This window comes from Ciona robusta, chromosome 10, assembly GCF_009617815.1.
Source record: "Ciona robusta chromosome 10, ASM961781v2".
Taxonomy (NCBI): domain Eukaryota; kingdom Metazoa; phylum Chordata; class Ascidiacea; order Phlebobranchia; family Cionidae; genus Ciona; species Ciona robusta.
This window is the reverse complement of record NC_143244.1, coordinates 4,193,602-4,221,030: the sequence shown is the minus strand read 5'-3', so window position 1 is coordinate 4,221,030 and position 27,429 is coordinate 4,193,602. Positions and strand designations below refer to the sequence as shown.

Below are 27,429 nucleotides of genomic sequence, written 5' to 3'. Positions count from 1 at the left end.
TTAGGATGCAAATTTTATTAAAGACATAGCACTTAAAATAAACAAGTAAAAATTGCTGTATCTGCTGTGGCCAGCATTTGAAATTTACAATTTTGCTCCTAACCTTATTTTACACCAACCTAATTCAAAACACCTGATAAGTCATGTGTAGAGAAAGGTACAAACACAGCAGCATATAACTCCATGTAAAAACAACTTGGCTTCCACCATTATTGCATGTTCTTTGTGGTTCACTGAAGCGTGGATTGCCAGTATCTCTAGTGTTCCATAAATCCCATGTCTGCCATGTTAAAGGGCAATGGCCAACCAGATTGTTCACACATTCCTGGTAACTCTGCCATCTGCAGTAACAGATATTAAGCTTAATAATCCAGATTCTAGACCAGTCCAATTTGTGGCGTTTTAGGTATTGATGAACAAGCTCTTCTCTATTAGACGTTTTTACCTTTTTCTTAATTAAACTAATGATTCATTGCCAGATTCCAGACCAGTCCAACTTGCAGGTTGTTTTGAGTTTAATGAACAAGCACCTTCCTATACGACTTATTTACTTTTGATAATTTTACTAATGGTTTATTTTCCTCTACTACAGATTACAATATTTATGCTTTATTTTTTAACTGCATTTTCTTCCTGCAATTACATTTTAATTACCAAATGAAAAAACTTCACCCAGACCAATATTCCAACTTGGATATTTTTAATTCTTTCAATACCTCTACCTTTGACTAATTATACTAAAGGCTCATTCTACTCTACTAGGTTTCAATTTTTACTATAACCAGTTTTAAGTTCAGTAGAAATGCTTTTTTACCTGCATTTTCTTGCTGCGATTCCAATTTGGTTTTGAATAACAAGTAAACAATCTTCAAATGCTGATGTAAGCCCTCGCAACAAGCAGTTTTGTCTTTCAACTAAAAACAAATATGTCATTATTTATCAACCAAATACATTTATTTATAAATATCCTTTAAATAACAAAAAAACTAATAGTTTTAGCAGTTTTTGCAACAATAAAACTAACCAATAAATATTACCTATATGTTGTCACGTGGCAAGCAACTCAGAGTTACAGAGTTACAAACATAGCTGTACCAATTTGAAGATTTTATAAGGAGCAATTATGGTTAAGTGTCTTGACCAAAGACATGTTAATCCACATACGAGTATGAATGAATGAATGTAACTTACTTTATTCACACATGGCCGGAAAACGACAGTCGTTATAACACGAATGTTTATACACCTCATGCCAGCTGGCAAGTTACCATGTATGTTACTTTGTAGGTGATTATTTTTTAGGGGAGTTTTAGCATCTAGCTTCCCTCTGAATAATAAACCAGAGCTCTAACCACTGTTTCATGGTATTAGTTAAAAACCTACTATTACAACCTTAAAGCTGTCAACATATATCTTTTATTAAACATTTGGTTGAAATAAATTTATCTATTACGCTTTCGTAGCACCGGATTTTTACTGTATTTCTTTACACAAGAAATATTCAACTCTATGAGATCAGGGTCAGATTCGCTATTTTTTTACAGTTTTTGAACTAAAGCTTTTAAATTATATTTTTACAGTTATAAGCTGACCTGAGTTAGACTGGCACTGTTGTTCCTCTTCAGAAAACCAGTGATCATTCGATGCGTGATCGTTATTCCATACTGGCCACACCGCCCACAAACTATGACATGCTGATCCCAGTCTATTAGCACAGCCCTGAAAAGGATATTTTTCTCAAACTGTTGTTGAAAATTGTACTACTTAGTTGCTGGTTTTTTAGTTTTGTATGTAGGCCTATTGTTATACAGTCTATAACAAAATTGTACAGTGTATTTTTAATTTTCAGTGGTATTTTAATTTTGTATTGTATAGGCTTACAGCGAGAAAAGAAATAAACTTTGGAACGAATAACACTTTTTAAAAATATACTCAAAAAAATTTGTAGTCTCAATGAAACAGAATTAATATAAGGAAATTTATGAATATCATTGTGTACTAACTTACCCTGAAAGATCTGATTCGACATAAATTCCTGTTATTCCCCACAAGTCCTTGAGCAGCACAGGTGTCAAATATATTGAAAGCAACACAATCAGTTTCTTCAACAAAATAAATAGTTTTGTTAGACAACTTTTTGTAACAAAATCACAAAAATAAACGGTTTCCATTTAGACTCTTGAAGAGTATTTTTGAATCAAAATCATACTTTTGGCTAACTCTAGCATAAATCGCTTATGGAATAATTGGCTAACTCTAGCATAAATCGCTTATGGAATAATTGGCTAACTCTAGCATAAATCGCTTATGGAATAATTGGCTAACTCTAGCATAAATCGCTTATGGAATAATTGGCTAACTCTAGCATAAATCGTTTATGGAATAATTGGCTAACTCTAGCATAAATAGCTTAGATGCCTTGCTATTGGCCTTTATCTATATAGAATTGATTTAAAGACTTACTTAATAATAACTAAACAATAAACATAAATAACCTCTTTCTCCTAAGTGTAGCAACTAGTGATGTACCGAAGTTTCGGTTTGCCGAATTTATTCGGCCGAATCAGCGATTTTGACAAAGATTCGGTTTTGGCCGAATCGTGCGTAAAGATTCGGCAAAAACCGAACTTTTTCACAGACAATATAGATACGATTAGCAAGAACTTGCGCAATTTGTGAGATAAGAATTAAAGACTATTTGCAACCAATAAGTTTAATTCAATTAATCGTCATGCTTTATAGCAACGCAAATCATTTCGGATACGGTTTTATGGGCTATGGCACACGCGCACTTTGATAAACTTCTTCACATTCGCGACCGAATCTGCTCCCGATCGTCGATAAAGAAACACTCGCTTTTTCTCTCTAAATAGTGCACGCGTCTGCTCCCGATCGTCGATAAAGAAACACTCGCTTTTTCTCTCTAAATAGTGCACGCGTCTGCTCCCGATCGTCGATAAAGAAACATTCGCTTTCTCTCTCTTAATAGTGCACGCGTCTCTCCCGATCGTCGATAAAGAAACATTCGCTTTCTCTCTCTAAATAGTGCACGCGTCTGCTCCCGGTCGTCGATAAAGAAACACTCGCTTTTTCTCTCTAAATAGGGCACGCGTCTGCGCACGATCCCCTGCACATTTTTAGCACAAAGCAGAATACAAAATGTAAAAGTAAAGTTTTCGAATATTTTTTTTACTCTCGGTATAGTTTTAAGCCAGTAACCGTGAGTAGTATAAATGCAGGTAAATCGAGATTATGTGAATTTTAATTGATGCAAATATAAGTGCGAGGAGCGAATCTATCAGGAAATTAGAACCAACACAAATTGTAATGTAATATTGCTAAGTATGGTCCCGGCCGAGCTTGGACAGAAGCCAAAAACGTCGTTCTTAGGCACCGCGCGAAAATCAGAGTTTCGTGAATCCCAGTTTCAAGATATTAATTTTACACCTAAAATATTAAATTTAAAATTTATATACACATGTTACGTTATGTAACATTCAAAATCCAAAAACATTTCATATAAATCCGACAATTTATATACCACGGGGCACAGGCTGCTCGCAAATTAGACTGAGATTAGCATTTCGTCGGTTTCTACAACAAATTCACAACGATTGCTTCGCTTACTAAGTGTTGAAAGTATGCTATCGCATGCGTCTTCCTTTATTTCCCAAGCCGACGCAGAGCGTAAAATGGGACGCTCATACACAATGTTATTTTCGTCACAAAAGTAAATATTTTTTTTTTGTTTTCGTAACACAGGTTTTGTCAATGATTACGCCGTTACAGTAAAGAATTTTTAAGTTCTCGAATAACTGCTCGTCCGTGTTACGATAAAAATAAATTTATCTAATCCACGCTCGTCCGTCACCGTTGTGCTTTTCTCCCAACGATTTACCTTTCCTGTAGTTTTGGTTCGTAAATACGCGCGTTATTAGGAGACTAATGTTTCCCACAACGCTTTATTGCCACATTAAAGACTTATATTGAAATTGTTGATACTTGTGTGTAACACGGTGCCATGATAAAGTATTTTCCTTTATGTCGTTTTTACCGACCGCCCGTCGCCGTAGGTTCGAATGACGTCATAAACGATTCGGTTGATTCGGCCGAATTGATTCGGCACAAATGGCCGAATATTCGGTTTCGGCCGAATCGTTTTTTTAGCGATTCGGTACATCACTAGTAGCAACCACACCTTTTTCTCTCCTAACTAAATGTAAATATGTTTTTATTTGTAAGAGTGTTTTAACAACTGTTGTTTTGTCGCTATATTCTGTCTTTTTGTTTCCAAATATTTTTAATTCTTTGCTACCGTAATCGAAGAGACAAGTTAAGTCATTATCATTATTATAATAAAAACTAGTGTGGTAGGTCTTTAGTTTAACTTACCACCAGCAGATACAGTGCTTGTTGTTGTTGTTGTTAGTGGAGTTATAACTCTTGGTGACACTGTCGAACTGGCAGAAGCACTTGTTGCTGTTGTTTGAATAGTTGTTTGAGCTGTTGTAGGTGCAATTGTTGTTGTTTCACTTGTAGTAGTTAGTGCTTCAGTTGTTACAGCTTGTGTTGTTTGTAGTTGTGTTGTTGTCTGAGCAGTCGTTACATCTATTGTTGCATTCTCTGTTTGATTTATTGAACTTTCTGTAGTTGCAAGTAAATCACTGTAATCGAAGCCGCCTAAGTTTAAATCTAGCTCCCCCATTAAATCAACATCACTTATCAAGCCATAGTTATCAATATCAACGTAATCTGTGTTGTTGGAAGTCACAGAAACATATGGAGCTGGTGTTGTGGTAATATCAGGGTTGCTTGTCGTTGTTGTTACAGGAGGGTGGAGTTCTTGGTACCGAAGGCCAGCAATGGCAGATTGAAAAGCTGCATTGTAATCTAAGGCAACTTCTGAGCTCCTAAGAATAGTATTAGTGTGAAATAAATACAATAAGCAGGTTGCAAATTCTTGTTAACTGTAAATGTATTTTATTTGCTATGGTTTCAAGCATTTCTGTTTGTCCTAATCTGTTTAATTTTGCTTTTAAATTGTGTGGGAACACAGTATTACTGAGCTGATTTTGTTACAATAAAAAACGCTGTGATTTTTTTGGCCGCTTATTTTATTTTTATTTTATATTTTTTTAGTGGCCACTGGTTTAATTCAATTGTATCCAAAAAAGCAAATAAATGAAAGTACCTTATCTGTTCTTTCGAGGTAGGGCTAAGACAGTCATTACACCAATTTAAAAAAAATGAATTTAAACACTTTAATACACTTTAGCAAGAAATCCTCCATATTTTATATTTACAGCACTTTTTTTTACCTGTGGTTCTGCCTATCATCATGAAATCTATCATTACCATCTGGACCACCAACTAATGCACCCACTAATACGTGGGGGTTACTGCCAGGGTTACGCAATGCAGTAAAACTGCAAGGTTCTGGTGGAACTGGACATGAACTTGCTCTGTATGGAATACAAGTGGTTATATTAAACTTTAGTAATAGTTTTAGAGAGATTTTTTATTTTTTATGTGTAGCTGATAATTTGGACAACTCATAGGTGACCACTAGGTTGAAGCAATTGTCGTTGCCTAAAGACACATACGCCCACAATGGTAGCAGCGAAGTACCTTGAACCCATTACCTCTAGGTTACAGGCAGTCATGCTAACCAACTGTACGGCGCTTGTAAACAGGTGTTAACCATTACACTATACAACAATATGCACCTGTGGTGAGGTCTGGTGGGAGGGTTGGGTCCATATCCAATCACATAACTTCCAAGACCACTGTCACCAAGCATGTAGTGTATTTGTCGCTTGGCAAAATCTCTGTACACATTCTGCTTGATACCCAAGTCAGCAGCTGCCATGCAAATAAATGCAACACCTGCTGCATGACGTAAAACGCCCCACTCTTGTATGTATACAAGTCCTTTTGGTGTGTACCTGCAGTACAAAGAATAAATTGCCTATATTTTTATTTTTATTATGTTTTAAAAACTAAACAAAATAATTTTAATAGCACGGCATAGAAAAATGTTTAGAGCATTTTTTTAACTTGAGATTACTGGGTTTGAGAATTAATGCTGCTACCATTGTGGGCGAGTGTGTTGTCATAAGCAAGACAATTATTGGTAATTGCTCTAACCCTGTACTAACATTGGGCTGTGTAATATTTAATGCACACAGAAAAATATCACTCACATTTGCATACGTCTACAAAATCATCTTTAAAAACATTTGTAAAAAAAACATCACCCACAAGTTATATCCGTCTACAAAATTAAAGTTTTAAAACATTTAAAAAAAAAACTAACAATTTACATAGGTCTCCGAGATAAAAACTTCAAAAACATTTTTTAAAAATCATCACTCACAAATTACATATGTCTACAAAATCAGCTTCAAAAACATTTTACAAAAACTTTACTTACGGAAACTCTGCTCCTGGTAAAAAACGGTCACAAAACTGTTCAACGTGGACCTTGTAAGTTTCATTCCTTGTGTTCTGAGCCATTAGAAGTTGGACGCCAGCTATTTTGTCTTCCCAGTGAAAACCACTTGGTTTCTTGCTTGCCAAATTAAACTCAGTGTATTTTGCCTGGTGAACAGTTTGTATAACCAGATATATGAATAAAGACATACAAGTAATTCTTATTAATCGGTCCGGCGCCATGGCTCAGTGGTTCAGGCGCCTGCATTGAAACCAAAGTGTCCCCGGTTCGATGCTCGGCAGCGGTACTAAAACTGATTGGCATATGTGTTCTTGGGCAAGACACTTAACAGACATTGCTCCGACCCAGCGGTCACTAATGGGTTGTCCAAATTGTAAGCCATATCAAATAAAAACCATACATAAAGTTGGGAAGTGTGGTAACTCGAAAGCACACAAGGATAAAAAATGGTGCCAATATAATACGTGTCCGACTGCAATGCGCTGTCGCGGCACCGGCCGCACAAAGGACTTTAATGGACTTTCCTGGTGTTGGGGTAATGGGCCAAATCTGGCCTAAATCCCAGGTCCTTGACCTCACCCATAAAAATAAAAAATTCTTATTAAATAATATCAAATAAAAATATGCTTCAGATTAAATAGCTGAAATGTAATGCATTAAGTGGTGTTAACCTCTATTTGAAGAATGTGTGGATAATTTCAGAGTTTTAGAAAGTTAAATAACTGCTGATTTAGCATTTAATCTTAAGTTACATGCTGTTCAATTAAACTAAATTCATGAATGTAACTTATTTACCCCAATGTAGCGGGTCAGCAATAGTCCTAATAACACAGGCTTTTTGATTCAAACACCTCATGCCAACTTATGAGTTTCCACTTATCTAACTTTGTGAGTGATCTTTTTTTTGGGGGGGGGGGTAGTTTTTAGTATCTATGGCTGACAATTTGGACAACCCATCAGTGAACACTGGATTAGAGCAATTGCCGTTAAGTGTCTCGCCCGAAGACACACAATTGTGTGTAAATATAAGACATACCTGCGCATCCACCAGATATTGGTTTTCATTGGTAGCAGAATATAACCATGCAGCTGCCCATGTAAGTTCATCATTATATCCAGCATATGAGCGGTAAAAGTTACCAGCATCTCTTATAGACCTGAACATATATTATGATTAGCTCAACTAAAATAGCTATAGTGGCTTGTGAGATTATCTACCAGCTGCAAACATTTTGTATACAAAGTATTAGTCCGGCGCCGTGGCGTAGTGGTTAGCGCGCTTGCCTGTAACCATTAGGTAATGGGTTCAAGGCTCGTCGCTGCTACCATTGTGGGCGTATGTGTCCTTGGGCAAGATACTTAACGACAATTGCTTCAACCCAGTGGTCACTAATGGGTTGTCAAAATTATCAGCCATACATAAAAAAAATGAAAAAAATCCAAAAAAAATAATTACCCACAAAGTAACATACAAGGTAACTCGTAAGCTGGCACGAGGTGTTAAACCCGTGTTATAACGACTGTCGTTTTCCGGCCACGCGAGGATAAAGTAAGTTACATTCATTCATTACATTCATTCATTCATTATTTCATGCTTATTTCGGATTTAAAACTTCTTTAATATTTTTTGTGTATCATACAAAAAAACGGCTAAAGGTGGCTGTACACAGTAGCAACCATGCAAATTCGCCTGCGAGTTCCGCATGCGGCAGTGAAATCGGGACAAAACAGATGAATTCCGGATACTGTGTACAGCCACTTTTAGACTGTTGTTTTTACCAGAGTTCTGAAAATTAGGCGCTTAGATTATCAATATTTCATTAAAAAATAGTATATTAAGCACACAATATTAGTATTTCATATAAAATACTATATTATTTACTCAGACTGTTATCATTTCATACAAATCTAGTCAATCTCGTAATTTTTAATTTTACCCTACCTGTGGTACATTTCTCTATAGGTATCTGCAAACTCATATAGGTCTCTTGCATGGCTCAAAAGCTCTTGAGAGTATGACGCATTTACTTGACTGAAAACCATAGAAGCTGCAGCCATGGCAGCAGCAGTTTCGGCAATAACTTCGGACCCAGGAGCAGACCGCGTGAGTTTAAACGCTCTTCTTCGTTCATTCCTGGGTGGGGATCTCCAGAAAACGTGATCGATACGTCCTTCACCAACCTATGGGTGAAGTTAGTGTCTGTTATTGCAGAGTCTTTTTAATATGTGGACTGTATTAACAGAAGTAGTGGTATTTATGATATTATGTAATGTAACTTGTTTATCCTCGCATGGCTGCATTATAACACAGGTGTTTTGTTTCAAACACTTCTTGTTCGCTTACGATTTACCATTTATGTAACTTTGTGGACAATTGAAAATTTAAACATTCACTCACAAAGTTACATATGTTGTAACTCCTTAAGTGGAGCAAGAGGTTTAGGAAATAGGACACCTGTGTATAAAAATACACAACTGACATCACCACACCAAGCGTAAATAACTAAGTAGGGTGCATAATTGGTTACTGTTACTACACTATAATACAATTAAAATATAAAAACCCATATTTTACCTGTCCATAATACTCAAATTTGCTGACGTGGCACTTTATGAAGTAGTCAGTTGCCCATTTAATTGCCTCTCTTGCATTTTCTAACTCGTTTGTTTCATTATAAGCATCTGCATATAGCAGAACACCCCATGATAACACAGTTGTGGTGAATGCCATTGGGAAATTGAACTTCACATAATCGCCAGCATCAAAATACCCACCACTGTATAAAATCATTTGTTTATAATATATAAAGTTTTAAAAACCCAACAGTAGGGTGTGTAAAATCAATTGTTTACTATAATTATATATAAAGTTTTTTCCAACATGAAATTCATAGTAGGGTGTGGGGAGATGGAACACTTTTTTGTTCCATTTTTTGTCATATTTGGTAGTAAACAAAAAACATTCAAAAAATTATAAAACCGTATCTTCACGACTCCCATAGACCGCTGTTAATTGTTTAAAACACGAGCAGGTTATTTCGATATTAGGTACTGAAGGTGTCCCATCTTCTCCCACCCTACTATACATGTTTTTTTAGTGGTTAGGTTTAAAAAGCAATCATACCCTAAAAGGACCTTTCAGGAACTTCTATTTTTAAACATATGTAATCCTATATATATTTTTTCTGCTGTGATGTCATATATAATAGTTGTACCTAATGGTCTGACACCTAAAATTTTAGATTTTGTTACCAAAAAAATCATCCTAAATAAAACTTCTACAGCAGAAAGTTATCCTTTCAGAAAAAGTTTCGCTTTTAGCAGAGAGAAAAGGTTTTGCTTTCCAAAAAAAAACATTAAGAATTGAAAAAAATCCCATCCACCTTAAATCTTCCCCATTTAAACCACGGTCATCAATAAACGCAGATTTTCTCCACAATATTCGGTTATTTGCCGGCAACTCTCCAGATCTCTGTGCTTCGTAAAATAGAAGTGATTTTCTTAATACTTCATTATAATCGTGTCGAATCGAAAACGTTTCGGAAATTGCAGAAAGTAGTTCTTCGGGGTTGGGTTCGGAAAACGTTTGACCAGTGACCTAGGACAACAGGGTAAATGATCTTGTAAGTAAAGGTTTTGGTGGTACTCGATCTATATTAGGCCAAAAAATACACAGTCGAAAATCTGTATCTGCTAAACTAGAGGTGGTGCTCTAACTACTGTGCTGTGTTATCAGACACTTCTAGGTGTAGCAACCATGCTTATTTTTCCAAATAAACATAAATATGTTTGTGTAAAGGCGTTTTAACAACTGTTTTTGTCGCTATATCCTGTCTACTTTTCACAGTTGTAGATTAGGTAGTAAAAATAGTAATAAAGAGAGAAAAACCAATCGTGAAAGAGACAGCGAAAGAAGAAGAATAAAAAAGAGAGAGAGAAGAAAAAGGATGACCAAAATGTTTTCTCTCCTACCTGTATTTCCAGTATTCCAGCAGCAAGAGATTGAAGGCCAGCATTAAAATCAATGGAAACAGAATTGTGTTTTGTGTCGGAACGAACATTTGAAAATGCATCCCACCTAACCAAAGTAACATTTTTAAGCATACATTCCAAAGTTTAAACCTTGTTTTACAATAACTTAATATCAGATTTTAAAAATAAAATAATATTATTTCCAAATTTGAATGTATATGTCTACGTCATATGTTAATTTCTGTACCATCCTGCAATTTTAATCATAGTCAATCAACAGCGTGCTGAAAAAACTACACTTAGTCAGGTCTTACAAGAAAAACTCTACAAACTAGGCAACAGTTTTACCACACCAAAGACTACAACAACGATAAAAAAATACATATTAGGTCACCTTATAAGTGTAAAAGTGTTAAAAAAAATTTGTTGCCACTTCAAACAACTGAAAATCTGTGTTAAAAATTCGTTGGCACTTTTAAAAAAATGGGTTTTTGTGTTAAAATTTTGTTGCTAACTTAAAAAATTGTGTTTCTTTGTTAAAATTTTGTTGCCACTTCAAAAAAATGAGTTTATGTGTTAAATTGTGCTAACTCAAAAAACTGGATCCAGCATACCTGTCTGGTCCTGCTACAAGAGCTCCAGTTAGTGTATGAGGGTTAGGTGCGTCTGTATCCTTGTTGTCCCATGAACAAGCTGCAGGGGGGCTGGGACAAGAACTTGCACGGTGGTATGGTCGATCAGGTGAGTTGTTGCCAAAACCAACAACAAAACTACGACCACCCTCACCTGCATAAAGAATAAAGATAATATAATAATATATAGCAGGGTAGGGTAATACGGGACACCTTTAGCACAAAACATCCAATTATCCTGATCGTGTTTTAAACATTTAACAACGGTCTATTGGTGTGGTGAGGATAGGGTTAATATTTCTTTGAATGTTCTTTGTTTACTACCAAATGGGAGGAGAAAATAGATTGAAAAGGTGTCCCACCCTACTATATATATATAAGTAAAAGAAAAAAACGCTTGTTATATAGTATAAGCATATTCTAAGACAGAATGAACATGCTTTAACATGTTTTGCCGAATGGCAAACGAAACCTCAGAAATACACTAGATTTTTAATACCAAATGAGACACTTAAAAGATTATTAATATAAGCATGTTGGAGAAAAAAGGTGGTTGAAGTAGGTATGGAGTACAATAGGCTATTTTTATAAAAGTTTATCATTTTTTTCAAAACTTTTTAAAATTATTAAAACTTTTTTATAAAAAATGGCAAAAAACTTACCAAGAATATATGAAAGCTGTTGGTAAGCAAAGTCTTGATAAATGTCTCTTCGAAGTCCAATTTTCGTTGCCAACATGCATAAGAACCCCGTATTTGCAGCGTGTCTGTTTGGTCCCCACTCACTAATGTAGAGCAAACCTTTTGGAGTATAAGCTGGACCTCTTCCAGGCAGCAAGCTATCACAGAAGTCACTGACTTGGTCAATATACCTGTACCTAAGGGAAAAATTGTAAATAAAATTTAAAAAAATATTTGACGAAAAGTGAATGAATGAATGAATGAATGTAACTTACTTTATCCTCGCAAGGCCGGAAAACGACATTCGTTATCACACGAGTTTAACACCTCGTGCCAGCTTACGAGTTACCATGTATGTTACTTTGTGGGTGATTATTCTGTTTGGGAATTTTTTCATTTTTTTTATGTATGGCTGATTATTTGGACAACCCATTAGTGACCACTGGGTTGGAGCAATTGTCGTTAAGTGTCTTGCCCAAGGACACATACGCCCACAATGGTAGCAGCGACGAGCCTTGAACCCATTACCTAATGGTTACAGGCAGGCGCGCTAACCACTACGCCACAGCGCCGGACAAAGTGCCAGGTCTTGGTACCTGGTTCATGTAGTATAGAACAGAATACCATGCTTAATGTGACAATGTGAAAATTTGATAAATAAAAGCTGCTATTTTCTTAATTTATGTACTTTTTATTAATAAAAATAAAAATCCTCTCAGGAAAAGTATTAATAATATGATACTCTGCAATAAGCAAATGTAAAAAAATGGCCTGTACAAATAAAAATATGTGCGAATTTACAGAATGAAAAACAATTTAGACATATCATAAATTCATAATTAGACTTTATTTTATCATATACAATGATAATGTAAAAAGTTGTGCTATTTTCATAATCTTTTCACCTTTATTAATAGGGAAATACTTTCTTATAAGTAAACATATCAAATAATATCCTATTCTGTAAAAAACATATTAGTAGAGTGGGGGAAGCTGGGGCAACTTTCATTCTATTTTCTCGTCCCATTTGTTAGTAAACAAACAACATTCAAGGAAAAATAAAACCACATCCTCAAGACTCCCATAGACCACTGTTAAATATTTAAAACAAGATTAGGATATTTGGAATATAAAAATGTTCTGTACAAATGGTTAAAAAAATACATACTCCTCAGTTATTTGAGCAAGCAGGAAGGTTGCTCCTGGTCTTTTATCGTCCCAACTAAAAGTTGTCATGGCTGACTCATCAGGGTTGTACTCGATATAATATTTGGACAACGTTAAATATTGATGCTCGTTGGTTGCTTTGTACAACCATGCTGCCGCCCATGATAACTCGTCCCAGTATCCACTCCAGGATCTAAAGATGCAAGAATATACTGTAATTAATATATATATAACAACAACTGTTGTTTTATTATTATTTCTATGTTTCTTTTATGACTACTGCAAGCTACTTTTCGTAACCAAAGGAAATAAATTAAAAGTTATTTTATAGTAGGGTGGGGAAGATGTGGCACCTTTCGTTCTATTTTCTCATTCATTTGGTAGTAATCAAAGAATACCTAAAGAATTGTAAACTGTATCTTTACGATTTCCATAGACCGTTGTTAATTGTATAAAACAAGATTAGGATATTTGGATATTCTGTGCTAAAGGTGTCCAGTCTCCTCCCACCCTAGGCCTTACTATAACATATTATTTAAGGATACAGAATGTAGCTTGCAGTAACACAAAAAAAGAGAGAACAACAATAAAACAACAGTTGTTATAAGTTGGAATAAAACACAAATGAAAAAACAATACAGATAGATTACTTTTTATTGTTGTTTTTTTTGTTTTTTTCTCTCTATAATTCTTCCTCAGTGCTATTTATGACACTCAAAAATGACTTTGGTAAAAAGTTTAGTTTATAAAGTATACATGCACAAAAAGTACAAATAATGCTGTAAAACCATAATTCCAGTTTGAATATGCAAAACAGGTATACATGAAACAACTATGTAACTTTATTACAATAAATTACAGTTGCATAAAAACTGACCTTAACGAGGTTAAAACTATAGAAACAATATTAATATCTTTCCGTACATTATTTCATACCATAAAAAATATCAACATACTTGTAATATTTCTTGGCTTGAGGGATACCGTCATGATACGTGCCATTATGTAAACGAGCAAAGTTAAACAACTCTCTTGCATGTTGAAGCAATATACTGTGAAGTAAAACGCACATATTGATACACACATGGTTTAAATAGAAATCATTTTAGTCTAGCAATCACTTTTCTGTTAGAGCTCTAACATCATAAACAAAAGATATTGGATGCTCTGTGCTACTACCATTGTGACTGTATATTATAGAGATGGACACTTAGTGTTTACTAGTCTAACCCAATGGTTGGCAATAGGCTGTTCAAATAGTCAGTCATACAAAAAATCAAAAAACAATTACCAACAAAACTACATTAGGGGCAACTCTTAACCGAAAAGGTTGTGAATTAGGTTGTGAAAACCAATTAACATTGATGTTGTGAAAACCAATTTTATAATGATTGTTGTGTCCTTCATTTATTAAGTACACCACCTTTCTTAACTTGGGGTAAATATAACCCTAGGGGGAATTTCCTTGTCTTAGTAAATGAGAAATTTATACATCGGGGATAAATCCAATATTCAACTTTGTTAAAAGAGTAAAACATACAAGAAAAGGTTAAGAAACCCTGAACTAGACCAATAAAGTTTGAATTATAAGAATATAAAGTTTGAATTATAAGAATATGAATACCTTGAATAGTTTGTCCCTGTGTTGTTGAACACAATAGCAGTTGCTGCCATTGCAGCTGCAGTTTCAGCAGCCAACTCAGAGCCGGGTTTTTCGCGAGTTATTTTATATGAAGGACGACTCCCTGTTAAATCTTCGGGTCTTCCCCAATATACATCATCAATGTCGCTGTTAGAGACCTGGCATGTAAAATTAAAATACTATTACATTTTCCATGACAAAAGCATAGTTTTTTTACCACACAAAACCTTATTATATTGCTATATTCCATATGGGTGAGGTTCTACAGTTAGGCATGGCAGGAAACTTTGTTTTAGGCCTTTTAGATAATAAGTTAGACAATAACCTAACACTGTCCGGTGCCGTCGTGTAGTGGTTGTCTGGCGCCTTGGTTGGCGCGCCTGTAACCATTAGGTAATGGGTTCAATTGCTCCAACCCAGTGGTCACTGATGGGTTGTCCAAATTATCAGCCATACATAAAAAAATCCAAAAATCCAAAAAAAATAATCACTTACAAAGTAACATACATGGTAACTCGTAAGCTGGCACGAGGTGTTAAACCCGTGTGATAACGACTGTCGTTTTCCGACCACGCGAGGATAAAGTAAGTTACATTCATTCATTCACATATTCTGGTTGTGCACTTTGTGGTTAGTATACTTTATTGGGTTAAATATATATTGTAGCGACGATGCTTATTGCTCGTTGTATATATTGTAATGATTCGGTTTTGAACGCACGCGAAACACGAAAGAGAACGGAAGAAGAAGGCAAATAAAAAGGGGCGTTTCGCACACACACACACGCACACAGGAATGAGCGCTACACACCTCCCCCCAGAAACGACTTAATTTTTTCGAGGCCGACCACGCTTTTTAAGGTTTGGAATTGGTAAGGGTTGCGATAGGTCAACATTGGCTGGTTTAAGTCTGTCGATGGACACAGTTTGTGATTTGCCACCAATGTCCAAAACAAAATATTTTTCGTGGCGTTGTTCAACCTTAAATGGGCCTTCATATGGAGGATTAAGGGGGGGTTTATAGGAATCCTTTCTTACAAAAACAAAGGAACTGCGCAATAACATACGAGGAATAAAATGTTTACGGTAACAATGTTTTGTAGTAGGCATTGGCAACAGTTTAGCCAGTGCTTCGCGCAGTGTTCGAAGATACTCTGATGGTGCGGGTTCTTGGTGTACGGTGGCGACGAAATCTCCCGGAACTTGCAGGGTCGACCCGTATACCAGCTCTGCGCTTGAGGTGTTTAAATCCTCTTTCGGCATGGTGCGAATTCCCAGCAGTACCCATGGTAGCTCATCGCGCCAATTTGTGTTTGAAAGGCGTGAGGTCAGTGCCGACTTGAGGTGTCTGTGGAAACGTTCGACCAGGCCATTGGCCTGGGGATGAAATGCCGTAGTGCACTGGTGCTTGATGCCAAGCATATTACAAACTTCTTTCCACATACTTGATGTGAATTGTGGCCCTCTGTCAGACGTCATGTTGTTTGGAACACCGAACCGGGAGATCCAATGATAAGCAAAAGCTCTTGCACAACTAACGGTTGTGGTTTCTTCCAAAGGAATAGCTTCTGGCCATCGGGTGTACCGGTCTACGATAGTTAGCAGGTATTTATATCCCTTTGACTCTGGTAATGGCCCAACGATGTCGATGTGGATGTGGCTGAACCGCGCATCGGGCACAGCAATTTGTTCGAGTGGTGCTTGGACGTGGCGATGGATTTTGGATCTTTGGCATTGTATGCATTGTTGTGCCCAAAGACGAACTTCCTTTTTGATTCCATGCCATACGAATTTACTTGTTATGATTTTCTGAGTCGTCCGCACTGAAGGATGACACAACCCGTGAACAGCATCAAAGATTCGCCGTTTCCAACTTGTGGGAATTACTGGTCTCGGGGTTCCAGTAGATACGTCACACAATAATGTCGCTTGCGATTGATTGACGGCTATATCTTCGAACTGTAAAGATGTCATCGCTGTGCGGTATGCAGTGATTTCGTCACAACATTGCGCTTCAGCTAGTTTGCTGAAATCCAGATCGATTGGTTGGGTCTGTATTGCGGAAACATAAGAACGTGACAGAGCGTCTGCCACCACGTTGTTCTTTCCTTTAACATATCGAACATCAGTTGTATATTCAGATATGCTACTAAGATGTCGTTGTTGTCTAGCGGACCAAGGATCAGCTGCCTTTTGAAAGGCAAATGTTAATGGCTTATGGTCGGTATATGCTGTAAACTTTGTTCCTTCTACAAAGTAACGAAAATGGCGAACGGCCAGATGAAGGGCCAGCAGTTCTCTGTCGAAGGTGCTGTATTTCTTTTCCGCAGGTCGTAACTGTCGACTGAAGAATGCCAGCGGTCTCCAGCGACCATCAACGTGTTGTTCCAAAACACCGCCCACACACTGTAAATCAAACAGTATCGTAGTCACCACCCGCAAGGGTGGTCCCACTAAAACACCCCTATGTTGGTGGTTTCCACCTTTACCGGAAACCCAGCGTGTGGGTTTCCACCCTGCTGAACGTCGTCCAGGATGCTTTTTTTCCACCCCTGACCGGGTAACAAACACCCCGTTATAATTTAAAGAACGTCATTTTTATTAGCACATACAAAAGTATTCAACGTATTGTGTTCAAAATGCGCTGCACAGGCGTGCTAACGTTTTCCTCTATTTCGGCCAAGGCGGCCAACAGTGACAAAGATTTACGATTTTTTTTGGGAAATTCAATATCAAAAACCCAATAACATGCAAAAACCATCACTGCAGCTGCGTTTGCATTTTCAGCGTTGAACAAAAAAACCCTTTGAACATATATGCCAATTTCATTTTTTGAAATGACCATACATGGATAGGGACTCTCTGGAAGCCACAATTCCTCCTTTTTCTGCAGGAAATTTGTATGTAAGTAAAATGAAAATCTTTCTAGGAATTTGTAAGAAATTACAAACCATGTTATAGATCATGTAAAGTTCTGTTTCTTCTTTAAATACTCTTGGAAGAAAGAGTAGTGCCAAACTCTTTTCTGTTAAAGTAAAAAAAAATTGAATTAAATTTCATGAGGAATAAATTTCACCATGTTCCAAAATAAGACAACACATGCAAAATTCACTTGTGCTTACCATCAACCATCCACTTATCCAATTCACATGGTTTGGCAATTTTAGTTAAGTTTCCCAGTTTTTTCCAAATGTTAGGATTCACTGCATTTAACTTAGCTTGTATATCAGCTTTGAAAACACGTTGTGCTTCTTCCAGAAACTGAAACACACAATATTAGTAGAATACAAATAATAACAATACAAAGCTGACGACATGTTACTCACACATAATGGTAATCTTAAGGCGGAGTACTTTGATATAATGTCCGAAATACTTAAGTCCCCTTCCTGAACCTCTTTTCTGCGTATGCTGTAAGTTCTGGACATTCTGTCTTGCAATATATCAAGATTTCTTTCCTTTTTCTTAAGTTCGGCATCCAAGGCTTTTATGTGTAGTTTGATACTTGTTGCATCCTCCGTACAATCGGATGCCTGTGAAATTTCAAACCTTGCCTTAATGCATACTACATCAAACCAAACTATACCTACCACAAACACACGCTTTGCTGATTGTAACTGGTCATCGTCTCTCCTAGCATGAAAACCATATTTCCTTTTCATAGCTTTCACTGTATCATTGTTATACATGGGTCTTCGCATATCCCTGAACCTTTGTCTAAGACTTACTAGCCATGTACCCTGCATATTATAAAGTTTTTAAAATGAGTCAAATCACTATTATATAAAACGTAACTGTAACATCTTTTGTACTCTTATCGGCCAGGTTCGGATATTTTTTTAACAGTGCCATGCAAACAGATTTATATTCAAATGAAGTGGGATATCTGCAACATAAATTAATACTAACTTTATATGAAAGAAGTTTTAAAGAACAATAACAAAATATACATACAGTGTGTAACAAGCCATGGAATCAAAAATGATTTGTCCAATCTTTTTTCTAGTGTGTGTCGATATTTCTTCGTTTGTCTCCAATATGTCAGAAATGAATGCAGGGAACTTTGGCAGAGAGTATGATAACAGCCATGATTTACTTGTTTCCCCATGTGCCATGCTTTCTTCCGATTCCGACGAAGTATTTAATGGTACAGTACAATCGGATTCAACATCCTCTGTAATTAAAAACAGGGGTTAAATCATTATCATCCTTTACACAAAAAGTAGAATGAAAGTACCTTCAGTTACAACACGAAGCTTGCCTTTTGACGGGAGTTCATTCAAGTTGTCGGATATACTAACCCATTCTTCAAAATCCTCATCAAACAATTTCATATCAAAACCTTGATCAAGTTTGAAACTGTCCATTATTTTGTCAGGGATTTCAGTTTTGTTGCATGTAATAACTTTTTTTGTACTGTTAAATACAACTAGATATTTACAAGGCATACAAGCCATACTGAAAATCTAAACAAGAAACACAGGGTTAGTGCTGTATAAACGCATTTATCATTTTTAAGCCTATTGTTGCACAAGTGTGTGTCTGAGACGAATAACTTTTTTATCACCTATGTCATATAAATCAAGGGGGTGATAATTTAATTCAAATCCGGGTTGCAGAAATACTAACTCCTCTGTAGTGCTAACTATGTAGGAGTGCAAATGTCTGTCAAAACTTTTAGCAAGTACATATACACAAACAATTACCACATATTGATGATAAATGATAATATCCTTGATTTGGCCAAAAACAGGTAATTCATTATTTATGTCAAGTAAAAAAACATTTCCATACACATACTTTGCACCATTTATATGGACACTAGTGGCAGAATACAAAACACTATCTGCGCAGTGAGGTGTCAAAGACAAAAGAAAAGTGGATATTTTGGTATCAAAATTGTTTAAATTAGTTACAGTTTGATTACCAACTTCATTGACTTCTGCTATACATGTTCCACTAAAATGTTCGTAACATTTTCCATACTGCAATCTTTGTGCAACTGTCAAACAAATGTTTTTAAAGTTTTGTGACACTTTCGCTATTTTTTTTAACTTCCTGTGAAACGACTCGAATCTCATACACCACAAGTGCCTTAAAGGACCATAATATGCTATAAGTCTTGGATAATGCAGGAGAAAGTGAAATTTTGGTTTGATTAAGTCTTCTGCTTCCTTAAGAAATGAACAATAAAATTCATCAATCAACAATTTTAAGTGATTCACATGCATTACATCAATTTTAGGTGCAAAAACAATTTCCATTATTTCTGCCAAAAGAGAATACAACTTCCATGCTTTGTCTCCTTCTGGAACAAGCTGTCCCACAACAAGTGGGATTAGCCTAAACAAGCACCACGTCTCACTTGCACACATTGAAAATTTTCCATTAACACGAACAACTTGTCCTGGTAGACTCCTCGGTTTATTCTTGTAGTCTGTTGGTCCATATGGAAAGCAGCTAAGCTTTTCATTTAATTCACTGATAGAACAAATTTTTTCTGAAGATAAGTGTCTAAAAAGGTATTGCAAAAAATACTGCTGTACACCTTCCATGCAGTCATGCATAATATCTGGTGGCAAAGACGTAACAGGGGAAAAACCAATTACTGATGAAAATGCACAACTTTCAAGTACACCGTATGCACAAGACAATGTGCTGTCCATTTCAACACCACTAACATGCAGTGCATGTGTGGTGGGATTTCTTAAAACAAAATCTTCTTCACGTGTTTTTTGTTTTAATTCGCTATATAAGCACATACAAAAGCGACATATTCGGCCGCTACTAAAACATTTTCGAAATCCGCCAAGTTCATGAGCGCCAAGGTTATCAGCAGACAATGTTGCTATAGTACCATATAGTGTATGTGCACCATCACATGTGACAATCCCTTTCTCTTGCAAAAACTGTAAATCTTTTATAAGAGGTTTAAGAGCAGTATGATAACCAATTGTTTTCAGCTTCTTAGATTCAATGAGAAGAGCCAAAAATATATTTTTCAAGCTAGCACTATGTTTTACACCAATGTTTCCCACATAATAATAAAACACAGTAAGCTTGTGCTTTGTTTTTGAAGAACCTAGTGGATTACAAACTTCCAGTTCATCGCAATAAAAATGAAGTCGCAACAAGTCTCGGTTGCCCCTGAAATATGATTTTGTACGAAAATATTCACCATCTGTAAAATCACAAAGAACATTTGTCTGTGAAGCACATGATCTGTTATTCAATAAAACTGCCTGCAGCACATCTTGCTGGTTTAAATAATTCGACAAAGATTTTACTATTGGTACATATTGAAAAGTTATGTTATTATTATTATCACTCTTTACTGTTTCAGGTTGAACCAACCCTAGCGACTGACAGCTCTGCTCAAACATGGATTTGTTCTGTAATTTCTTCCACAGGTCTGGTAAAAAATTTGGATTTTCTAAATGCTCATTGAATCCAACCTCAGATTTGAAGTGCTTGATTAAATTTTGATGAAAATGGGAAAACAAGGCAGTCATGTCATTTATAATGGTTTCATATGCGCGTTGAGGCAAGATATAACGCTCTCGTAGTTGCAAACAAAACTTAACAAAATTGCTCACAAACGTTTGCTCCCCCTCACAAACATTATCGTCAGATGAATTGGGTTTGTGACATTCCACATAATCTGAAACAACTGGATCTTGCTGATGAATGATTGATGAATAATTGGAATGCATTCTTAGGAGATGCTTTTCATAGCTCCGTACACTTGAATAAATTAAACCACATTTCGCTATTTTACATTGGTAAATAATAGTCTTTCCATGCTCAAACTTTAAATGGTGAATTAAACTTGGTTTGGCCATTGTTTCACAGCATTCCTGATATGGGCAAGGTATTCCCTCCATTTTTAAATTAGGTTAAATAGACTGTAAAAGTAAGTAAATAACATTGAAAATGCAATTATAACATACCGATCTTTATTCTTTACTTTACTTCCTAACAGCGTTTGCACTATATTAATACAAAAAAACCGAACACGTTTCACAAAAACTGCATGACGGAAATGCGCATGCGCAGTAAATTTTCCCACGACCACGCCGCAAACACAGAAATAACAATAAATAAATAAATAAAACCAACTTTTGAACGTGACCCACTGTCTGTTTGACATTGGTTTACTTCGGTAATTTAAAATCAAATCAAACCTAAAACAAAATTCTTTTCGAAATGCAAAATTGGCATACGAGTGAGATTTAGAAGTATATATTTCAACAAGGTTTTACAAATAAGCCAAATGCACTGACAACTTGTTTATATTATAGTAAATACTTTTATTTCACTAAATCCAATATAGTATTTCACTAAATCCAATATAGTAAATACTTTTATTTCACTAAATCCAATATTTTGATTAGTGGTGGCCAACTCCACCTTTTGGGTGATGGGCGGGTACAAGATATGCTGATATAAGTCAAATGGTGGAAATAGTGATACCACACGTGTGTATTTCCACGCATTTGTGGATGTTACCACGATAACAAAAAAACCACCCCTAAATTTCCACCTATATGATTTACAGTGCAGCATGGTCTGAAGCGTCCGTTGTCAACGATATTGGCGCTTGTGGCTTTGGATGAACAAGCGTTACCGCTTCTTTTAACGCAGTTTTTGCGTTATTGAAGCTGGATTCTAATTCCTTCGTCCAAAGTAGTTGTTTAGGTTTGTTTGCTAACGCTTTGTATATTTCTTGCATGATACTTGCTGCAGAAGGTATGAACCGGTGGTAGAAATTTACCATTCCTGCGAATTGTTGCAGGGCTTTGATAGTATCAGGTCGTGGAAAGCGTTGTATTGCTGCTACTTTGCGGGGAAGTGGCTTGGCTCCATTTGCATCAACGTGATGACCTAAAAAGTCGATATGTGGTTTCCCAAAAGAACATTTCTTCAAATTAATCACTAAGCCATTGTCCGACAAACGTTGGAAAAGTTCATTGAGATGAGAAAGGTGTTGCTTCAATGATTTGCTTGCGATGAGTATGTCGTCCAAGTAAACGAAGGCGAACTTCATGGATTGGCAAATGCTGTCCATCAATCGTTGGAAAACTTGTGCAGAGTTCTTCATTCCGAAAGGCATTCGAATGAACTCGAACAAACCGAATGGAGTAACGACTGCTGTTTTTGGGATGTCTTGCTCTGCGACAGGGACTTGGTGGTAGCCACGAACCAAATCTATTTTTGAAAAGAACTTTGCACCTGATAAGCCGACTGAGAAATCCTGGATATGCGGCAATGCATACCTATCCGGTTCAGTGACAGCGTTTAACCTGCGATAATCACCGCATGGACGCCAACCAGTACCGTCCTTTGGAACCATGTGGAGTGGTGATGACCATGGGCTCGATGATCTTCGAATTACTCCCATCTCCAGCATTTTCCTAAATTCTTGTTTAGCTGTCGAAAGTTTCTCGGGTGATAATCTTCGAGCTTTTGAGTGTATGGGCGGTCCTGTTGTAGCAATGTAATGTTCGACGTTGTGTTTGGGTAATGAAGCAGGAAGTGTTGGTGCTGTGATGTCCGGATATTTAGAGAGAATTCTTGCGAACACGTTATCACTAGAGGCAATTGTGTTCAGCTGCGGTGCGGCTTCATTGGTAGTTTGAAGAGGGACGCTTGAGAAAAACTTTGCATGCAGCAGACGATTACGCTTAAGGTCGATCATCAACGAATGTGCGCGCAAGAAGTCTGCGCCAAGAAGCGGTTGCGTAACTTTGGCAAGAGTAAATGTCCAAGAAAACGTGCCGATTGCGAAATCCAATTGGAGTTGTCTCGAACCATACGTTGGAATGTTCGTGCCGTTTGCTGCCAAAAGCTCTTTGCCACGTGTTGAACTCCTGCGTTGTAACGCAGACGCAGGATAGACACTTATTTCAGCGCCGGTGTCTACTAAGAATTTTTGACACGTATTTCTGTCCCGGATGTAAAATAAAGTGTTGCTGCGGCCGGTCGCTGATGATGTTAAAAGCGACCGGCTTATTCGTTTCCCTGCCAATTGCAAGGTTTCTGACACTTGGTAGCCCTTTGTCCAAAACGTTCGTGGTAATAGCACAGTTTTGGTGCGTTCCGGGTTCTTGTTTTGAAATTCTGCAGTTCTTCATCGCGTTTCTTCACCTTCGAAATGTGATAATCGTGACTTTGCGAATTCCAGAGAACATCGGCTTGTAAAGCGGTGGCTCGGGGGTCTTCAAAGTCTTCTTTTGCTATGACTAAGCGTATTTCTTCAGGGAGGGCTTGTAGGAAAATGTAGCGGAACACAAGGCAATTGGTATGTCCGCACATGAGAGACAACATCTCATCCATGAGCTCAGAAGGCTTTTTGTCCCCTAGCTCTTTTATGTTTAGTAGCTTTGCCGCTCGTTCATATTCAGAGAGACTAAACACATCCAGAAGTCGCTGTTTAATCTTCCCATATTTATTGTCCCTTGGTGGTTCTTCTAACAGATCGACCAACCTGCTTGCAGTTTTTTGATCAAGCGACGAGACGACGTAGAAGTATTTAGTTTCATCGCAAGTTATTTTTCTCAAGGCAAATTGAGCTTCTGTTTGTTGAAACCAGACTCTTGCTTGTTCTGTCCAAAAGGTAGGAAGTTTCAAAGTCACTGCGCTTTCTGTCATTTTTAACCAGCAAGATAAAACGTATCTTGCGTCGAGGTCACCAAAATGTAGCGACGATGCTTATTGCTCGTTGTATATATTGTAATGATTCGGTTTTGAACGCACGCGAAACACGAAAGAGAACGGAAGAAGAAGGCAAATAAAAAGGGGCGTTTCGCACACACACACACGCACACAGGAATGAGCGCTACAATATATAAATATACACATAGATCCATAGTAGGTTAAAGGCATGATATGCTCAACCATAGACCAGACTGTTGTAACACTATCCAGTATCACTTATCCGAAAAAATGAAAAAAAAACTTTTTTTACCTGTCCATAAAATTCAAATTCGGAAACATGACACTTAATAAAGTAGTCCGTAGCCCACTTAAGTGCATTCATCACATTAGATATTTGGTGAGAAGCAAGATAAGCATTCCTAAACTCAAGCAAACTCCATGCAAGCTGTGTGGTGGTGAAAGCCATGGGAAATCCATATTTAACAAATCCACCATCTGGAAAAAAGTTGAAAATGATTATGTTTTTAACAAATCAACAAAAATTCAAAAAGGATCTACCCAAAAAGTAGCATACATGGTAACTCCTAAGCTGACATAAAGCGTATGAACACCCGTGTTATAACGAATGTTGTTTTCTAGCCACGCAAGGATAAAGTAAGTTTCATTCATTCAAATTATCAGCCATACATAAAAAAATCCAAAAATAATCACCCACAAAGTAACATACATGCACTAACTTGTAAGCTGGCACAAGGTGTATGAACACCCGTGTTATAACGACCGTCATTTTCCGGCCAAGCGCGAATAAAGTAAGTTACATTCATTCAATTCTCATTGCTACCTGTAAAGTAACCTCCACTTAAATCAATTCCTTGATCTTCCCCATCTCTCAAGCATGAGTGAGACCTCCATGGGATGCGGTTGCTTGGAGGAAGATGACCAGATCTTTGTGCTTCAAAGAAGAGGAGGGACTTGGTGATCACATCTCGAAGGTTGTATTTTAATCTTTGTGTGGATAAATTTGGCGGAAGAGTAGTGCTAAATAAAAAAAAAAATATTTTTTACTTTTCTTTGTGAATATCCATTTTGTTTCGCCATGGCCTGTTATAAGGAGTCAAGGGCTGTGTTTTTGTTGCTAATTCCCTTCTCTCTTTTTTGCTGTAATTAATTTGACTTTTGTTAGAGTAATTGAAAAAATAAATAAAACTCTCATAGTACGGTTGGGTAACAGGAATATGCTTTTATTCTCTTTTCCCACAGTACTACATTACGTTGAACCACAATTGTGACGAAAGCAACAACGAATCAGCAGAGCGGACCATGCAGTATAACTACACTGAAGCAAATATACATTATGGTTTAACTTCAACATTTTCACTTATATTAATTCATATTACAACGTAGCTAATAGTCAGCCATTGCAAATCGGAATAGTTGCAATAGTCTAGACACTTAATTAACTAATCAACAGAAGAACGGTGTATTCCAGTAAATACAAGTCGTGGAACACAAGTTTTGGGGCGCACGTTTACACTTACGTTAAAGCGATTGTCGCCGTGGCTGGTCTGCTCGTAGTCGTTGTAGTGGTGATTCTCTCTGTCCACCATGGTCCTAGCGAAATCGGCGGGGTTGCTTGTGTTGTGGTTGTTGTAGTTGTTGCTCCAATGCTAAAAAGCAAGATTAAACGATTACCGGTAGCTGTACGACTGTCAAACGTACGAACATTGTCCGGCGCCGTGGCCTAGTGGTTAGCGTGCTTGGCTGTAACCCATCGGTTCTGGATTCAAGGCTTGTCTTTGCTGCCGTTGTGGGCGCATGTGTTTTGGCAAGAAAGGGCAATTGCTCCAACCCAGCGGTCACTAATTGGGTTGTCCAAATTGTCACTCGTCAGCCATATATAATAGGGTGGGGAAAGATGGGACACTTTTAGTTCATAATATCCAAATATCTTGTTTTGAACAATTAACAACGGTCTATGGGAGTCATGAGGATACGGTTTTATAATTTTTTGCATTTACTTTTTTTCTACCAATTGGGACGAGAAATTAGAATAAAAAGGTGTCCCATCTCCCCCACCCTACTATATGAAAAATCGACCACTCATAAAGTAACATGTCTACATGGTAACTCGTAAGCTGACACGGGGTATATATATATATGAAACAGAACATCCGTGTTGTAACGACTACCATTTTCCTTGTCCCGCGCCGATAGATCAAGTTCATTCAACATACTATACAACACTAAACCGATACAGTTTGGTATCCTTTTTGTATAAAATACTGAAACCTTTTTAAACAAACCTGGAAGGACTTTCTCCTGTCACAGCACGTCGAAGAGCATTCTCCACACTTTCCTCGTTTGAAAGCATAGGAATGAACAAAACTTCTGCGGCCGGTGGCCTTGCCGATTCTGTCAACAAAAAACAACAGTCTATAACTCTAATCTAAATCTAACCTCTAAAAAGACATCGTTTAAAGAACAGTTTACTCTCCTAATAGGAAGAATTTGTATTAAATGTGTTCACCTACCTCCTTGACAGCCAAGCGACCGTCTTCCTGTAGAATCGATGTATAAGTGCCTGTTATAAGCTTTATGCTGTGCCACGAATATCTTATTTAGCGGATGTACGCCGAGTACTATGCCCTCGTGGACCTAAAAGAATAAATTTAATAAATCAAACCATCAGCTTCTAATGTTTCCGTGATGTTTTAGAAAATTCACAGGTGTGGGCTATACGCTTACAAGCCTACACGCATAGGGTTTTAACGGCGCTCACCTCAAAATTAAGAACTTCGATGTCGAAAGTTATGTACAACAGCCAACCGTAACGAAACTCTCGGTCGGCTGGAAAGGTAATTGTACCTCGAAAGCCTCCATCCCAAACGTCAGGAACAGCGAACTGTGCCTGTATGACTTCTGCTTCCGAAAATCTAAGCGGTAATATACACAGAACAATATAAAACGCGGCTTCAAACATACTCTTAGGGAATCTTAATTTCCATTTCGCTCAGAATTCAAATATAGAACTGTTTCTGACTCTCTGTGTACGTGTTCGCTGTGCGTTGTAGCCTGGAGCATTTTTTTAGGTGAGATCAGAAAGGGAATTTTCTCTGTCTAAGTTACGCCGTCCAACTAAACAGGTTTTTGATACTGTATAGATTGAGTCATACGCCAAACGTTTATGTTAATATTATTAATAGAACAGCATTCTTTGGGTGTATGA

General features: G+C 37.0%; 3 protein-coding genes across 4 annotated transcripts; all 3 read right to left on the bottom strand.

The window, feature by feature from the left end:
* On the bottom strand, window positions 1–27,252 carry LOC149729697 (uncharacterized). Its single transcript, XM_089886401.1, has 24 exons — window positions 26,983–27,252; window positions 26,735–26,858; window positions 26,507–26,615; window positions 25,742–25,870; window positions 25,045–25,241; window positions 24,514–24,698; window positions 14,530–14,705; window positions 13,862–13,957; window positions 12,907–13,098; window positions 11,721–11,935; window positions 11,041–11,212; window positions 10,427–10,532; window positions 9,838–10,052; window positions 9,030–9,231; window positions 8,397–8,635; window positions 7,491–7,611; window positions 6,434–6,600; window positions 5,727–5,945; window positions 5,319–5,462; window positions 4,393–4,910; window positions 2,008–2,102; window positions 1,593–1,719; window positions 815–914; window positions 1–341 (listed from the first exon to the last, which is right to left on the bottom strand). Exons 1-24 carry the CDS (start codon window positions 27,181–27,183, stop codon window positions 125–127), a joined length of 4,266 nt encoding a protein of 1,421 aa, XP_089742527.1. The 5' UTR covers window positions 27,184–27,252; the 3' UTR covers window positions 1–124.
* On the bottom strand, window positions 17,122–19,059 carry LOC149729699 (sterile alpha motif domain-containing protein 3-like). 2 transcript variants are annotated; one of them, XM_089886424.1, is made up of 8 exons: window positions 18,784–19,059; window positions 18,501–18,720; window positions 18,342–18,432; window positions 18,137–18,286; window positions 17,873–18,079; window positions 17,669–17,807; window positions 17,498–17,571; window positions 17,122–17,433 (listed from the first exon to the last, which is right to left on the bottom strand). In XM_089886424.1, exons 1-8 carry the CDS (start codon window positions 19,001–19,003, stop codon window positions 17,167–17,169), a joined length of 1,368 nt encoding a protein of 455 aa, XP_089742550.1. In that variant the 5' UTR covers window positions 19,004–19,059; the 3' UTR covers window positions 17,122–17,166. The 2 variants fall into 2 exon arrangements, with proteins under 2 accessions (XP_089742550.1, XP_089742549.1); XM_089886423.1 differs by having other exon boundaries at window positions 17,873–18,286.
* Window positions 23,552–24,395, bottom strand: LOC149729698 (uncharacterized). The gene has a single exon (XM_089886440.1). It carries the CDS (start codon window positions 24,195–24,197, stop codon window positions 23,556–23,558), a length of 642 nt encoding a protein of 213 aa, XP_089742566.1. The 5' UTR covers window positions 24,198–24,395; the 3' UTR covers window positions 23,552–23,555.
* Window positions 27,253–27,429: the final 177 nt, after the last annotated feature.

Bases quoted from the DNA above. Each gene is read 5' to 3' on its own strand.
- LOC149729699 (XM_089886423.1), bottom strand. From the start codon at position 19,003: ATGGCTTGTATGCCTTGTAAATATCTAGTTGTATTTAACAGTACAAAA. The intron at 17,808-17,872 runs GTGAGTAACATG...TGTGTGTTTCAG, and splicing joins CCTTAAGATTACCATTATGT to TTTCTGGAAGAAGCACAACG. The intron at 17,572-17,668 runs GTAAGCACAAGT...TTACTTTAACAG, and splicing joins GGATAAGTGGATGGTTGATG to AAAAGAGTTTGGCACTACTC.
- LOC149729698 (XM_089886440.1), bottom strand. From the start codon at position 24,197: ATGACAGAAAGCGCAGTGACTTTGAAACTTCCTACCTTTTGGACAGAA.
- LOC149729697 (XM_089886401.1), bottom strand. From the start codon at position 27,183: ATGTTTGAAGCCGCGTTTTATATTGTTCTGTGTATATTACCGCTTAGA. The intron at 24,699-25,044 runs GTAGCAATGAGA...ACTTTTTTCCAG, and splicing joins AAGTGGAGGTTACTTTACAG to ATGGTGGATTTGTTAAATAT. The intron at 1,720-2,007 runs GTAAGTTAGTAC...TATCCTTTTCAG, and splicing joins GTCGAATCAGATCTTTCAGG to GGCTGTGCTAATAGACTGGG.